General features: G+C 35.2%; 1 protein-coding gene across 2 annotated transcripts; it reads right to left on the bottom strand.

The window, feature by feature from the left end:
- Positions 1-118: 118 nt before the first annotated feature.
- aarsd1 (alanyl-tRNA synthetase domain containing 1) lies at positions 119-14,468 on the bottom strand. Of its 2 annotated transcripts, NM_001003572.1 has the most exon segments (12): positions 119-521; positions 1,474-1,568; positions 1,676-1,730; positions 3,920-4,011; positions 4,100-4,166; positions 7,186-7,316; positions 9,418-9,534; positions 10,423-10,579; positions 11,615-11,672; positions 12,420-12,579; positions 13,762-13,890; positions 14,360-14,461. In NM_001003572.1, coding segments are annotated over 12 exon segments (1,239 nt in total). In that variant the 5' UTR covers positions 14,399-14,461; the 3' UTR covers positions 119-382.
- Between the last annotated feature and the right edge of the window lie 320 nt (positions 14,469-14,788).

A 14,788-nucleotide genomic window follows, 5' to 3' on the forward strand; every position in this document is an offset into this window, starting at 1 on the left:
AATAAACCATGATAGTCTTCATTGTATAAAAAGTATGTAATTAATCTTTGTTAAACGTGATGATTATTTTCTCCTAAATGCTTTAAACTTACTTAAAATGCTTACAGTCACAACATGCAATTGATATCCTTTCGTTTATTATGGTTTAACTGAAATGACTCCACAATTCACTCTGAACTGTTGATCAACTATAACCCTGACTCCACAATGCACGCCCTGCGATCTGCACATTGGGATATCAATGCATCTAAAATAGAAACTGAATATGCATGATGATGTGTGATTCCTTGTGCACTTCCAGTGTAGACTGTTCATCTGAGTCAATACAATCATCTTTGTTGTAGACAGAGTCTGGATCATCATGAATGCACACCTGTCTGTTTTATTCATCTCCTGCAGTGCATTTATAGCTCCGCTCCTTCAGTAAAGCCTCAACCTCTGCTCTCTTCACCAGACTGTTGGCTTTACCCTGGTATCGTCCAGCTTTTCCAGCTCCTTTGCCCTGCAGCAGCTCTGAAACCCTGCACACCAGACACAAACAGAGCAGTTTCAGATGAGTGACACATACTGGACTAATAACACTACTGCTTATTACTGTCCATTATTCAGCACGGAAACCTGAGGAAAACAATATGTAACAGAATTTGATCTGAAACAGTATTATTTTCCAAACTGGCACAGTGCTGCATAGAGTACAGAAATATTAGAAATATTAAAGAGCCACTATTATGCATAAAAAGGGTTATGTTTTTGTTTTTGCAAGGTCAAAAACACATTTTTACCTAATTATCCCAGCGACTCCTATATGATTCCTTAGCGTGAAGCTAAAAAATGTTGATAAGTGTTCCATTTCAAAACATTTACATCCTCTGATCATTTCATCTTGGGATTAACCCTTGTGTACTGTTCAAATTGACTTCCCATTCATTATGTTCAGGACTATTTTTGCCCCATTGACTTCCATTATAATGACATTTTTTGATTGCAAACAACAGCATATAATCATGCATACTTGATAGTTGGTGGTTTTCCATGTTGGGAAAAGGTTAAATGTGTCATTTTTACTGTTAATCATCAGATGGCAGCTTTAAGCCTTTAGATAGGCCTGTGCAACAAATGTTTCTGGCATTTATATGGAGTTCTGTGGAGTAAACAGCCGATAATAGTGTGCGTGCATTAATACACTTACTATGTTTACAGTGTTCTGAGAACTGAGCTGCTTATTTTGATTTTCTCAGACACGAACATAAAGAAAGGGTAGGTAATTTGCCCAGAGTGTATTGTTGAATTTTTTTTTACATTTCAAAGCAATTTCTCAACATGTGTGTCAAAATAAGATTTGTCGTCAAAAAGCATTGCATTTGCTGAAACACAGAGAAAGCTGTGGCCAAATTAAGTCTCAAAATCACCCCAGAGGGGATGAAAATATCCCTTACAGCACTCAAAGTTTACTGGGGTAAAAGCTGGTCTTACCGAGGTCCAACTTCAGTGACAATATTCTCAGGTCCAGCGATGAGAAACAGCCCTGCACCCTTCTCATCACCTACAGTCATGAAGATCAACGTGTCCTGCCCAAACACAGTAATTAATACAACAGCATAAATATTGGCATTCAGTGGATATTATACTGAAACACTGGACGTTGTCAAATCAATGAATTAAATTGGTGGCCCACCTGAAATCCAATTTCATTTGCAACGATGTTCATGAATTCATTATCACCATCTTTGCTGTGAAAACATCACCAGAAAGGAAAGTTACTCTTTTGTAGAGCTGCTAGATTCTGGTTAAACTGAGAATCTAGTCTTGTTGACAACAGTAATCATTATTCTCCCACAATTAATAACAATAGGGCTTGAACATGGTGTAGTTTTGCGGTTTTGCACACAGCAGTAAATAGTAATGTTATTAATTCCCGCACACATCTTAACAGACAAAAAAAAACTAACAAAAAAACATGAATGAACTAAACAATTACACCTGCAACAGTTACATATGGATGTATTGGACTTTTAATAATGTTAGGCCTGTTGAATGAGGGACAATAATAATAATTGCAAAAATAAAATACACTGTCCACATTTTACAATTCATAGTTAATTACTAGTCAGTTATTTCTGTGGTATTTCAACAGGTGAACTGGAAATCTTGGTTTTCTTTTTAGAAATTAAATAAAATCTGAAAGGAACAATATGTAAGGCTCACCACTAGAGGGTACGTATTCACAACAAACAAAAACGTATTTTTATGACACCGCAATTGGAGCCCACCTATATATATATATATATATATATATATATATATATATATATATATATATATATATATATATATATATATATATATATATATACAATATACAGTTGATATTAGAATTATTAGCACCCCTTTGATTTTTTTTCTTTTTATATATATATTTTCCAAAATTATGTTTAACACAGCAAGTACAGTATGTCTGATAATATTTTTTCTTCTGGAGAAAGTCTTATTTGTTTTATTTAAGCTAGAATAAAAGCAGTTATTAATTTTTAAAAACCAATTTTAAGGTCAATATTATTAGCCCCTTTAAGCTACATTTTTCTACTCTACCGAACAAACCATCGTTATACAATAACTTGCCTAATTACCCTAACCTGCCTAGTTTACCTAATTAACCTAGTTAAGCCTTTAAATGTCACTTTAGGCTGTATAGAAGTGTCTTGTAAAATAAAATATCTAGTCAAATATTATTTGCTGACATCAGGGCAAGATCAAATAAATCAGTTATTAGAGATGAGTTATTAAAACTATTATGTTTAGAAATGTGTTGAAAAAAACTTTGTTAAACAGAAATTGGGAAAAAATATTAAATAAATAAATTATTACAGAAATTATATATAAAACTTACATGTATAGTTGCAGACGCGAACATGATTTGCACTGAGTTTGAAGTAATCAATCAGAGAACAGGAAAAAGTGCATAACATCGATCATTTTAATTGTAGCGTATTATTGATAAAATCCAAAAATTATAGTATAATACTGAGAATTAATTTTAAGCTATCTTACTGCCCACTGGCTGAGAATCCCTGTCCTAGGGGACTCCTGCAGAAATCATGTTGATGAAGTGTTCAGCCATTTATATTAGAGCTGCATGATACTGGGAAAATATGTGCTATTCTATATAGTTATTCAGTATTGCGATAATTAGATATTTTTTGATTTACATATTTCTAGTAAAAAAAAACTATGTTTCACTTTTGGGCCGCTCCAGCCAATAGCAGAACAGCAACTACTGGGAAGGTGGGGATAAAGACAGTAAGGCCCCATCTGATTGGTCAAATTTAAAATAACCATTGCATGCAACGCACAAATGACTGGCATACAAAAAAACATATATTGCATGTACTACCATCGCGGCAATAAAAAATTTGCAATGACAAGAAGAAAAAGCAGAGCTGTTATATCAAAATAAATATATTTAGACTTGCTCTGTGCAGTCTAATAAAACCCACAACATATTAAAGTGTCTGTTTCCCTGTTTTCTACATAACCAAACCAGAAATTAAGGGTGTGTGACACCATTAGCATGCACACGCATATCATTAGTCAAAAATGCTAATTTCTCTGGATTTTAACATTCTTCGCTACAGTTGGGGTAATGCAAGTACAGAAATCCTCAAAAAATTATAACACTGCTGTAGTGGCTTTTGGATATTTGAATGAAAAAATCGTACATATTGTCCCTTTAATACATGACGACTGATATTTCTGTGTCAAGCACATATTTCAAAGTATAGTTGACTAATGACAAATTTTTAATAAACATATTATTCAAATAGTTTCTTATTAAAGGGTTGACCCAACACTGAAAACTGTGCCATCATTTGTTCACCCTTTACTTGTATTTACTTAATTATAAAAAGGACTCAGCACGCACTTGTGTAAGCTGAAGAAATGTCCTCGGTCTGGTTTGCTTTTGAAGTTCTGTGCGATCAAAACTGCCATTTCCCTCAGGATAGTTAGATTACTCTGTTACAGGGGAAAAGGTAATGGTTAATAACTACTGAAGTGAAAGATTAATCCCTGTTTATAGATAGTAGGTTATACAGTGGCTTACCTTTTGAAGATGCTTGACTGTCTTCTGCAGCTTGTCCACCGCATCCACGTGCACATCTGCTCCGGTCCTAAAAAAGGGGTTTAAACACAGTTCTGTGGCACCAGTGTTTGAATATAGCCAGCTTCTAATGGTGAAAAGTAATTATATTTTTTATAATAACACTTTATAAAAAGAAACACTTAGATTGACATTTTCCCTTTGTACATGTCATTGGAGGGGGAAAGCCCCACCCATTATCAGGGTATTTGCAGGAATCCTAATTTCAATAACTTTATTAAGACCTTCTTAGAATATTTTAAGACCTCATCTCCACAAGTTCTAATCCAGTCCAGGATCGAGTTCGGGGAACAGCAGGTTCCGGAAATCAGGTGAGACGAAAAACGGAATCCGAAAAATAAGGGTGAGAACGCGGGGGGAATCCGAAAACGCGGTCGAAATCGAAGACGAGGGCTTTTGCTTTTTTTTTTTTTCCGATCCGGCGGCTTTTCGCGCGAGAACGGCGCAGGCGCGAACGCCGTGCGCTCCCGAGAGGCGCCCGCCCGAGACGCGAAAAAGCGCGCACAGCGGCCTCTCGCGGATCCGCGAAAACAAAAAAACGCTCGAATACGTACCTCCCGGGACGTAAATCGCGGTCCGCAGAAACGTCCGCGGAGCTACGTTTCCACAATGAGCCCGGGTTGTTCTAATCAGTATCAAACCTTTAATTCAATAAACAGTTGTAAATAAACATTCATTTTTAACCACTTTTCCGGAGCCGGGCCGGGAGAGAACCCAAGACTTCCCTCTACCCAGGCACTTCCTCCAGATCCTCCGGAGGGGGGGATCCTGAGGCGTTCCCAGGCCAGCTGAGAGACATAGTTCCTCCAGCTTGTCCTGGGTCTTCCCCGAGGCCTCCTCCCGGTGGGACATGCCTGGAACACTTCCCTAGGTAGGCGTCCTGGAGACATCCGAAACAGATGCCCGAGCCATCTCAGCTGACTTCTCTCAATGTGGAGGAGCAGCAGCTCTACTCCGAGCTCCTCCCGGGTGACAGAGCTCCTCACCCTATCTATGAGGGTGCGCCCTGCCACCCTGTGAAGGAAACTCGATTTGGCGGCTTGTATTGGAGATCTTGTCCTTTCGGTCATGAACCAAAGCTAATGATCATAGGTGAGAGTAGGAACGTAGAGTGACCAGTAAATCGAGAGCTTTGTCTTTTGGCTCAGCTCCATCTTTACCACAATGGACCAGTATATCGACCGCATTACAGCTGCACCAATCCACCTGTCAATCTCATGTTCCATCCTTCCCTCACTCATGAACAAAACCCGAGATACTTAAACTCCTCCTGGAGTAAGGACTTTCCTCCAACCTGGAGATGCCAAACCACCTTTTTCCGGTGGAGCACCATGGCCTCGGACTTGGAGGTGCTGATTCTCATCCCAGCCGCATCACATTAGGCAGCAAACTGCCCCAGTGCGTGCTGAAGGTCCATGTTCGATGAAGACAGCAGAACAACATTATCTGCTAATAACAGAGATTAAGTCCTGTGGTCCCTTAACTAGATCCCCTCCAGCCCAAGGCTGCGCTTTGAAATTCTGCCTATAAAAATTATGAACAGAATTGGTGACAAAGGGCAGCCCTGCTGGAGTCCAACTTGCACTGGAAACAAGTTTGACTTACTGCTGGCAATGCGATCCAAACTCCTACTCTGTTCATACAGGGACTCTTAATAAACTGTTAAATAAATCAATGGAGCACAACCATGCAACAGAACTCAGATATGCTGGGAAGAAACAAAGCTTAAAAGAATAAATTAAACCAGATGCAAGATTTATTAAAATATCTGAGACATTTACTTTTATCATCCCAAAAACAAACATGTATATTGAGCTGCTTCTTCTTTGTTGACTGATTAAGAGACTCGTTAAACAGGAACACAAACCTGCCAGCTTTGTTGATGGTGTCAACAAGCTGCTTCTTAAAGTAGGGTGCTAGCCCAAATCTTATGTTGTAACCAGGTTTGTCCTTGCAACAGGTGAATGTCTTAGCTATGTTGGAATCTGGAAACATCAACTTGAAAATATACTCATCCCGAGGTCCTCAGATTATGCGGAGTCACTGATTGGATCCAAGGTCAGCGACGAGATGATCCCAAGGTTTCCATATCCGGGACCAGGCCATATCCTGAGCTGCTGCTGCGCTGATGGTCATGGGGAGTGGAGAACATGAGTCTGATTCCAGCGACGCTCCAGGGACAGACGAGTCTTCGCTGAGGCCATCTTCTGGCCTCCACCGCGGTGACTGAAGCTCTGCACAAGACTTTTGGCCAGCGGAGAAATTAAAATGGTCGTGCCCAACTGAGTCTGGTTCTCTCAAGGTTTTTTTTCTTCACTCCCATGAGGTGAAGTTTTTTTTTCCCTCTCCGCTGTCGCCACTGCCTCGCATGGTTCAGGAATGGTAGAGCTACGCATCGATGGATTTGCTCTTCAGTGTTTGAACTCTCAGTAATGATTAAATCACACTGAACTGAGCTAAACTGAACTGAACTGAACTTAAATACGCCTTAGTGTAAAGTGGCCAGATAACCTCTGGGTGCATTGTTGATGTGCCACCCATAGCCACCATGATGTTGGCAGAGATTGCCGTCTAATCTCTCGTTAAGACCTCAAAAACATGATTAATACTTTTTACTACCTTTTAAGAGCCTTTATTTTCTTATAATTGATTAATCAACTTTTAATACTTTTTAAGACCATGCAGACACCCTGATTATTGACGATAACAGCCTGAAGGCAGAAGCAGCTATCTATCATTAGTTTTCACAGAGATAACGTCAGTCCTGTTTTGAACCTGCTGCTATGCTGACACACAGGCATTTGTAGCTCCGCCTTCTTTTGAAAAGAGCACAATCTCATTTGAATTTAAAGCAACAGTCGCCAAAAGAGCCTAATTTGGATCAAAGCCTAAAAGTGGCAGTTTCATAGAGTTATACAAATTATTTGTGAGGTATTTTTAAATTGAAACTTCATATAAACACTCTAGGGACATCAGAGATTTTTTTTGCATCTTGTAAAAAAGGGCATAATAGGTCCTCTTTAACTCACTTTAGGAGGACGGTCAGAGACTTCTCAATGTTATAGCTCTTCTCAGCGTATTTCAGCACTCTGTTGCCTGCTATGAAAATCAGGTTGGTTTTATTCTTCTTCCCTTTTTCGGTCCCCAAGATTTTTATAACCTAAGGAGCAGATAAACATCTTTATGAGAGATTAAACAAACCTCTGAATAAAGCAATTATGCTGGGTTCACACTAAATGTACATTTAAGTACTTTTAAGGTAGATTACATACAAAGTAATGTAAGTAATCCCTATGTATGTATGTTCAACTCGAACCAAAATTATCCTACAAGTAATCTACAGCTAGTTAATCTCTTAAAATTTCAAGTAAACTCAGCATAAAGCCATAGTTACATTGTTTAAACAATTTTTGCCCCATTGATTTTTTAATTCGTCCGCATGCAATTATGAAGCCCTGGAAGTGCCGGTTAGAAATAAAATGAAAAATCAAACCATCAATTTAATAATTAAAGCATTAAAATGTGTATAAATAAATCACAATTTAAATGGACAATTAATGGACAAATAAATAGGCATATTTAAATGTGTCTATTTAAATAGTGATTTTAAATACCATTTAATAAAGCAATAAAACAATTAATTTAGAAATAATTTTTAAATGTACAAATAAATAAAACATTATATAATATGTCTATTTAAACCATGTTTTAAAACGCCGATTAATCAAACAATAAAAAAAGTGTATTAATATTTATTTGTCCATTAATTGTTCATTCAAATTGTGATTTATTTATAGAATTTTTTTTGCTTCAATTCTAAATTTGATAATTTGATTCTTCACTTAAAATCTAACCGGCACTCCTGGTCCTCCATATGCAATTGCTGCAGAATGGAAATGCAGGGTCATGCGACACGTTTCGTATGTCCCTATGTTCCATAGCTCAAGCTTTTGTTTCACCTGAATGTGTGAGACCAATTCGACACAGTGGCTTAGTGGTTAGCAAGAAGGTCGCTGGTTTGAGTCCTGGCAGGGTCAGTTGGAATCTCTGTGTGGAGTTTGCATGTTTTGCTGTGTTCAAATGGGTTTCCTCTGGGTGCTCTGGTTTCCCCCACAGTCCAAAGAAATGCACTATGGATAAACTAAATCGGCTGAAGTGTATGTGTGTGAATGAGAGTGTATGGATGTTTCCCAGTACTGGGTTGCAGCTGGAAGGGCATCCGCTATGTAAAACATATGCTGGATAAGTCGGTGATTCATTCCGCTGTAGTGACCCTCTGATGAATAAAGTGACTAAGCTGAAGGAAAATGAATGAATTAATGAATGAATGAAACCCTGTACCCAATGACTTCCATGTTAGGAAAAACAAATATTATGGAAGTCAATGGTTACAGGTTTCCAACATTTTTTAAAGTAACCTATTATTTGTTTTACAAACGAAAGAAACTTATAATGGTTTGAAATAAGAAAAGGTGAGTAGATGATAACAGCATTTTACATTTTGGCTGAACTATACCTGTAGTGTGGCATATGACCAAAAATAGACATTAAAGGGATAGTTCACACAAAAGTGAAAGTTGCCAACTATTTACACATCCGCAGCTGGTTCCAAACTTTTATGGGTCCCACTTTATATTAAATGTCCTTAACTACTATGTACTTACATAAAAAAATAAATACAATGTACTTACTGTGTTTATAATGTATTTGAGAACACTTGTGGTGCTTTTGAGTTGGGATAGAGGTTGGGTTATGGACAGGTTTGGTGGCATGGGTAGGTTTAAGGGTGGATTAAGGTGTAAGGGATGGCCAACAGTGTATTTACAAATGTAATAACAAGTTAATTACAGATGTAACTACATACATGTATTTAATCAAGCATAAGTACACAGTAAATATATGTATTTACACAATAAGTACATTGTAATAAACTATTAATTCCTGTGTAAGTACATATTAGTTAAGGCCACAATATAAAGGTCAAATGGGAATTTATTTATGTTTATTTTTTTCTGTTGAACACAAAAGATATTTTGAAGAATGTTGGTAACCAGTGGCATTTAGAAAAAAAAATCCATAGGGGAAAAAAAAGCATTGGATTTCAAGGTTATTCGAAGTAACTTCTTTTGTGTCCTACAGAAGAAAGAAAATCATATTGTTTTGGAACAGTAAAGATGAGAACGTTTAGAATGAGTAAACGATGCCAGAATCTTCTACATTTTTGGGTGAACTATCTCTTTAGGAGGCAGTGAAAGACTAACCTGAAGGTGACTGAGGTTGGACACATGAGTTCCACAGCACATGTTGGCATCTACACCTTCAATATCTATGATCCTGATGGGTCCAGCATGGTCATCTGGAAGACCACGACTTCTTACCTGTATACGTGAAAAAAAAAAAGTCAACAATGTGTTAAGTGAAAGTTAAATTTGTACAGGATGTTTTATTTTTTCCGATCATTAAAAAGTTAGTTCACCCAAAATTGAAAATTTACTTACTACTCACACTCATTTAAGTGGTGCTAAACCTTTAGAAGTTTCTTTCTTCTGTTGAACACTAAAGAAGCTGAAAACATATAACCATTGACTTCCATAGTAGGAAAAACAAGTATTATGGAAGTCAATGGTTACAGGTTTCAGACATTTTTCAAAAAAAAATCTTTTATTGTGTTTAAACGAAGACAGAAACTCATGATGGTTTGAAAGAAATAAAAGGGTGAGTGGATTTTCCTTTTTTAAGTGAACTATCCCTTTAAGTCATTGATAGATTTTGCTATAAATTTTATGAATTTGTCAAAAGATAATGTTAGAATTACATACAACAAATGCATTTTATCTGTTGTATAAACACCAAAAAAAGTGAAAAACATTTTAAAAAGTAGTCAGAAAATTATTTATTCTCATTATAATAATTTAAAGGGACAGATCAACCCAAAACGAAAATTTACATCATCAATAATTTGAATTATTAATTTGAATTTCTTTCTTTTGTTGAACACAAAAGAAGATGATTTGAATAATGCTGGTTGTTGGACTTTTTACAGTAAAATAAATAAAAAACACTACAGAATGGGTGCCAGCAACCAGCATTTTTCAAAATATCTATTTTTGTGCTCAACAGAAACAAAAAAGAAAACTCAAATAGATTTTGAACAACTAAAAGGTGAGTAAATAGAGGCAAAGTTTAACAAAATCTACATTAAGAATAAAGTCATTTTGCATTATTTTGCTGATTTCGACTTCATTTTAAATGTACTGCCCACATGCCTTCTCCACAGCAGGATCATCAATGGACAGGAGGTTGACAGTGACTGGAACGTGTGCACGAATCTTTTCATTAACAGCCGTCTCTAAAGCCTCCATCTCTCCAGGCTTCACCGTGGCTGTGTCCAGCTCTATGCAGCTGCGCTGACGGCCCAAATCCCTGCACCAATTCATAAAAGGCAGCCCTGTCACAATTATTGATCAAGCATCTAATCATGGTTATTTGATATAATAATCATTATTTGAGATGACATCAAGATTTGATAAGTGTGCAGTGTAAAAGAAAAAAAGAAAATCAAAGTGCATAAAACATGTCAAGCAGGGAATTTGTGCATGTACTCTAAATGTAAATGTACTCTAATGTTTATGTCATGTCAAAAATTCTCAGTCCTTAAGGTTTTACACATGGTTAAAGAATATGCATAAAATAAAATAAAATAAAATAATAAAATCTAATCTAATCTAATATAATATAATATAATATAATATAATATAATATAATATAATATAATATAATATAATATAATATAATATATTCATTCATTTTCTTGTCGGCTTAGTCCCTTTATTAATCTGGGGTCTCCACAGCGGAATGAATCGCCAACTTATCCAACAAGTTTTTACGCAGCGGATGCCCTTCCAGCCGCAACCCATCTCTGGGAAACATCCACACATACACACACACACATACACACACGCACACACACACTCATACACTACGTACAATTTAGGCTATCCAATTCACCTGTACCGCATGTTTTTGGACTGTAGGGGAAACCTGAGTACCTGGAGGAAACCCACGCGAACGCAGGGAGAACATGCAAACTCCACACAGAAACGCCAACTGAGCCGAGGATCGAACCAGCGACCCAGCGACCTTCTTGCTGTGAGGCGAACATGCTAGCCACTGCGTCGCCTAATATAATATAATATAATATAATATAATATAATATAATATAATATAATATAATATAATATAATATAATATAATATAATATAACATAATATAACAAAATCTAATATAATGTAATATAACAAAATCTAATATAATCTAATATAATATAATATAATATAATATAATATAATATAATATAATATAATATAATATAATATAATATCCTTTTATTTAATTTCATAGCAACAAGTTGGTTAAAAATCACATTTATTTAAGAACTGATTCTACCAAAGCTCTTACCAAGAGGTAGTTTTGTATCCAAACATTGTATCTGCCAATGCTGTGATCAAGTGTTGACCTTAAAAAAAGAAAAACGTAAAACTAAATTCACATGTGCATAAGTATTCACAACTTATTTTTAAACAATAAATCTGCATATTTCAAACAACACTTAATAACACTCTTCTTTTTCCATTTCATTACGTGGTATTGTTTGTAAAACTGAGGAAAAATCCTTTTTTGGTCCATTTATCCAACATATTCATTTAAAATAGGCCTGTAACTTAACAAAATGTTTAAAAGATGAAGAGCTGTGAATACTTTTCAGATGCACTAACGTAAATAAATTAAATACAAACCCCATTTTTTTATATTTGTGTAAATATAAACTAAATGTAAACCCCATTTTACATGAATACAATTTGAAGGTCTAGTAATAAGAAAACAGTTACAACTTATAAAGTTGGTGCTCTGTTCAATATTGTGCACGAATTTTGATTTTCTTTTCATGTGCCCTTTTTCTCTCCTTTCCTTCTATACCCTTGCTTTAAATGCAATTCATATTTCCCCTTTTTTTTAAAGTAATGTCTGTATGGTTTGTGCTACAACCCCAAATCAGAAAAAGCTGAAATAGAATGGAAAACACATTTTTTAGTGACTTCAAAATTTACTTTTACTTTAATTGCAGACAATACAACAAACATTATTTCTAATATTCTTGCAAAATATCTTCTTGTGAAGGGTGAGTGCATGATGCCAGAAGTGTAATTTTTAAATGAACTAACCCTTTAAATGAATAGTTCACCTAAACACATTTATTCCTCACCTGAATGCTGCTGCATGTGGTCAAAACGCCGCTCCCAGTCCAGTTTAATGTGGACCTCCTGGCCCTCCTCCAGAGCGGAGCTGACAAAATGCACTGCGTCTGGACCCTGTCTCAAAACACGCAGGACCGGGACACCCCCAATTGTCCCATGATCATCAGGCTGTAAATGAAAAAGATGTACAGTTGAAGTCAAAATTATTCACCCTCCTGTGTTTTTTTTTTTCTCAAAATATTTCCGAAACAATGTTTAACAGAGCAATGAGTTTTTCACAGTATTTGCAATATTTTTTTGTTTTGTTTTATTTCAGCAAGAATAAAAGCAGTTTTTAATTTTTTTAAAAACGATATTAAAATCAATATTATTAAACTCCTTAAGCATTTTTTCTATCGGCTACAGAACAAAACACTGATATACAATGATTTGCTTAATTACCCTAATTAACCCAGTTAAGCCTTTAAATATCGCTTTAGGCTGTATAGAAGTGTCTTGAAAAATATTTATTAAAATAATATGTACTTTCATCATGGCAAAGATAAACGAAATCAGTCATTAGAAATTAGTTATTAAAACAATAGAATTTAAATATGTGTTAAAATTTTTTTATCACTGTTAAACACAAACTGGAAAAAATATACAGGGGGGGCTAATAGTTTAGGGGAGCTAATAACTCTGATTTCAAATGTAAATATCGACTGAATTCTCATTTATTAAAAAATATATTCAGACTAGGGCTGCACACTTTATCGTTTCAGCATCGATATTGCAATGTGCACACCCGCAATAGTCACATCGCAAGATCTGCAATGTTGAGTCTGAATTATAGTTTACCAGGAGCTACAGAATTGTATTTAGTCACAATATATATATATATATATATATATATATATATATATATATATATATACATATATAAAAACGTACTCAAAATTTTTGTTGTGGTTCTAGTCTTAATATCTTCATTTCAAAGTGAAAACAAGATTATTTTACTTACCCAACTGGTGCTTGCTTTAATAAAAACTCTTCTATCTGAATAATTTCTTCTCAAGTTGAAAACAAAACAGTATTTTTACTTGATCTAAGCATTTTTAGATATTTGGACTAGAAACAAGACAAAGCAAAGTGAGAAAAGCATTTTATTACATTGTTATTATTCAATTCTTGTACCTGAATACTGTTAGGCTCCCCAGAAAACAGTGCTATTAAAATCTATCTTGTGAAACTGTATCCATATCGCCATAATAGCAGAAAAAGTTCCATATTGTAATATCAAATTTTACAATTATCGTGCAACCCTAATTCAGACAATAGATCTGGCTAAGTTTATTTACCATTGCCACTCACCTGTCCTCCACCCTCTGGAAAGAGAATAGTGTCTTTTAGTTTCACATTGAACCCCGTCAGCTTCTCTTTCCTTCCATTATTCTCAAGTTTTAATTCTGCAGGCACGCAAGACACGACACAAGTGTCAAACTGAAAAAAAGGTTGAAAAACAAAATTGTACATTGGTTGGTTAACCTTTTTTAGCTCATATTCATATGTGTATTTTAATAAATAGTCATATTACAAATACATCTGTAAAAAGTAACTTAAGGGAATAATTCATCCACAGTTGAAATTCCTTTCATCAATTACTTATCTTAATAAAATTGAATGTATTTTTTTTTACTTTAGATTGAGTAAATCACATTTTGGGGGTGAAATACCTTTTTTTTTTTTTTTTTAAAACTCAAAGTCAATATCACATTTTAAAATATCAGAATTATGTGTAATGTGTCATGGTTCATACAAGAAAGTATATTGTGTGCAGCTGTCAGTGCTGGTCATTTGCTGTCATTAAAAATACAGTAACCTTACATAGACATTCGTATATTCAGATAATGCTCATTACTCACTGCGTAAGCAAACATTTAAATGTTATAAAATGAAGAAAGACACACACCTCCCGCATATAACAGTCCCTCTGACACTGAAAAGCCATGTTTGAACGAATGAAAGAAAGATACAAGAAATCACTCCGCTGCAGCAAACGACGGCGGAAGTTATAAGTTGGTCAGTGTTTTCAAAATAAAAGTCAAGTAATTGCATATTAAAAGGTCGGAGTTGTAATTTAGTTTTGTTCAGATTGTTTAGGTGTATATGTAAAAATGTATATGCGCCATACTTATCTATTTGTCTAAAAAATAATTAAACAATTAAAACCTATCCAATTAGAAATCAATTAAACTCAGTTGGAATGTTACAGTGTTGTATGTCCACATCATAAATTGATCACTGTAACTGATGAAACGGTTTTATTTATGGATCGCAACTCTGGATTATTGGAAATGGACAAAAAAAAAATTGGAAAATATATAAATATGAAATAAAA

This window comes from Danio rerio, chromosome 12 (genome assembly GCF_049306965.1).
Source record: "Danio rerio strain Tuebingen ecotype United States chromosome 12, GRCz12tu, whole genome shotgun sequence".
Classification (NCBI taxonomy): Eukaryota; Metazoa; Chordata; class Actinopteri; order Cypriniformes; family Danionidae; genus Danio; species Danio rerio.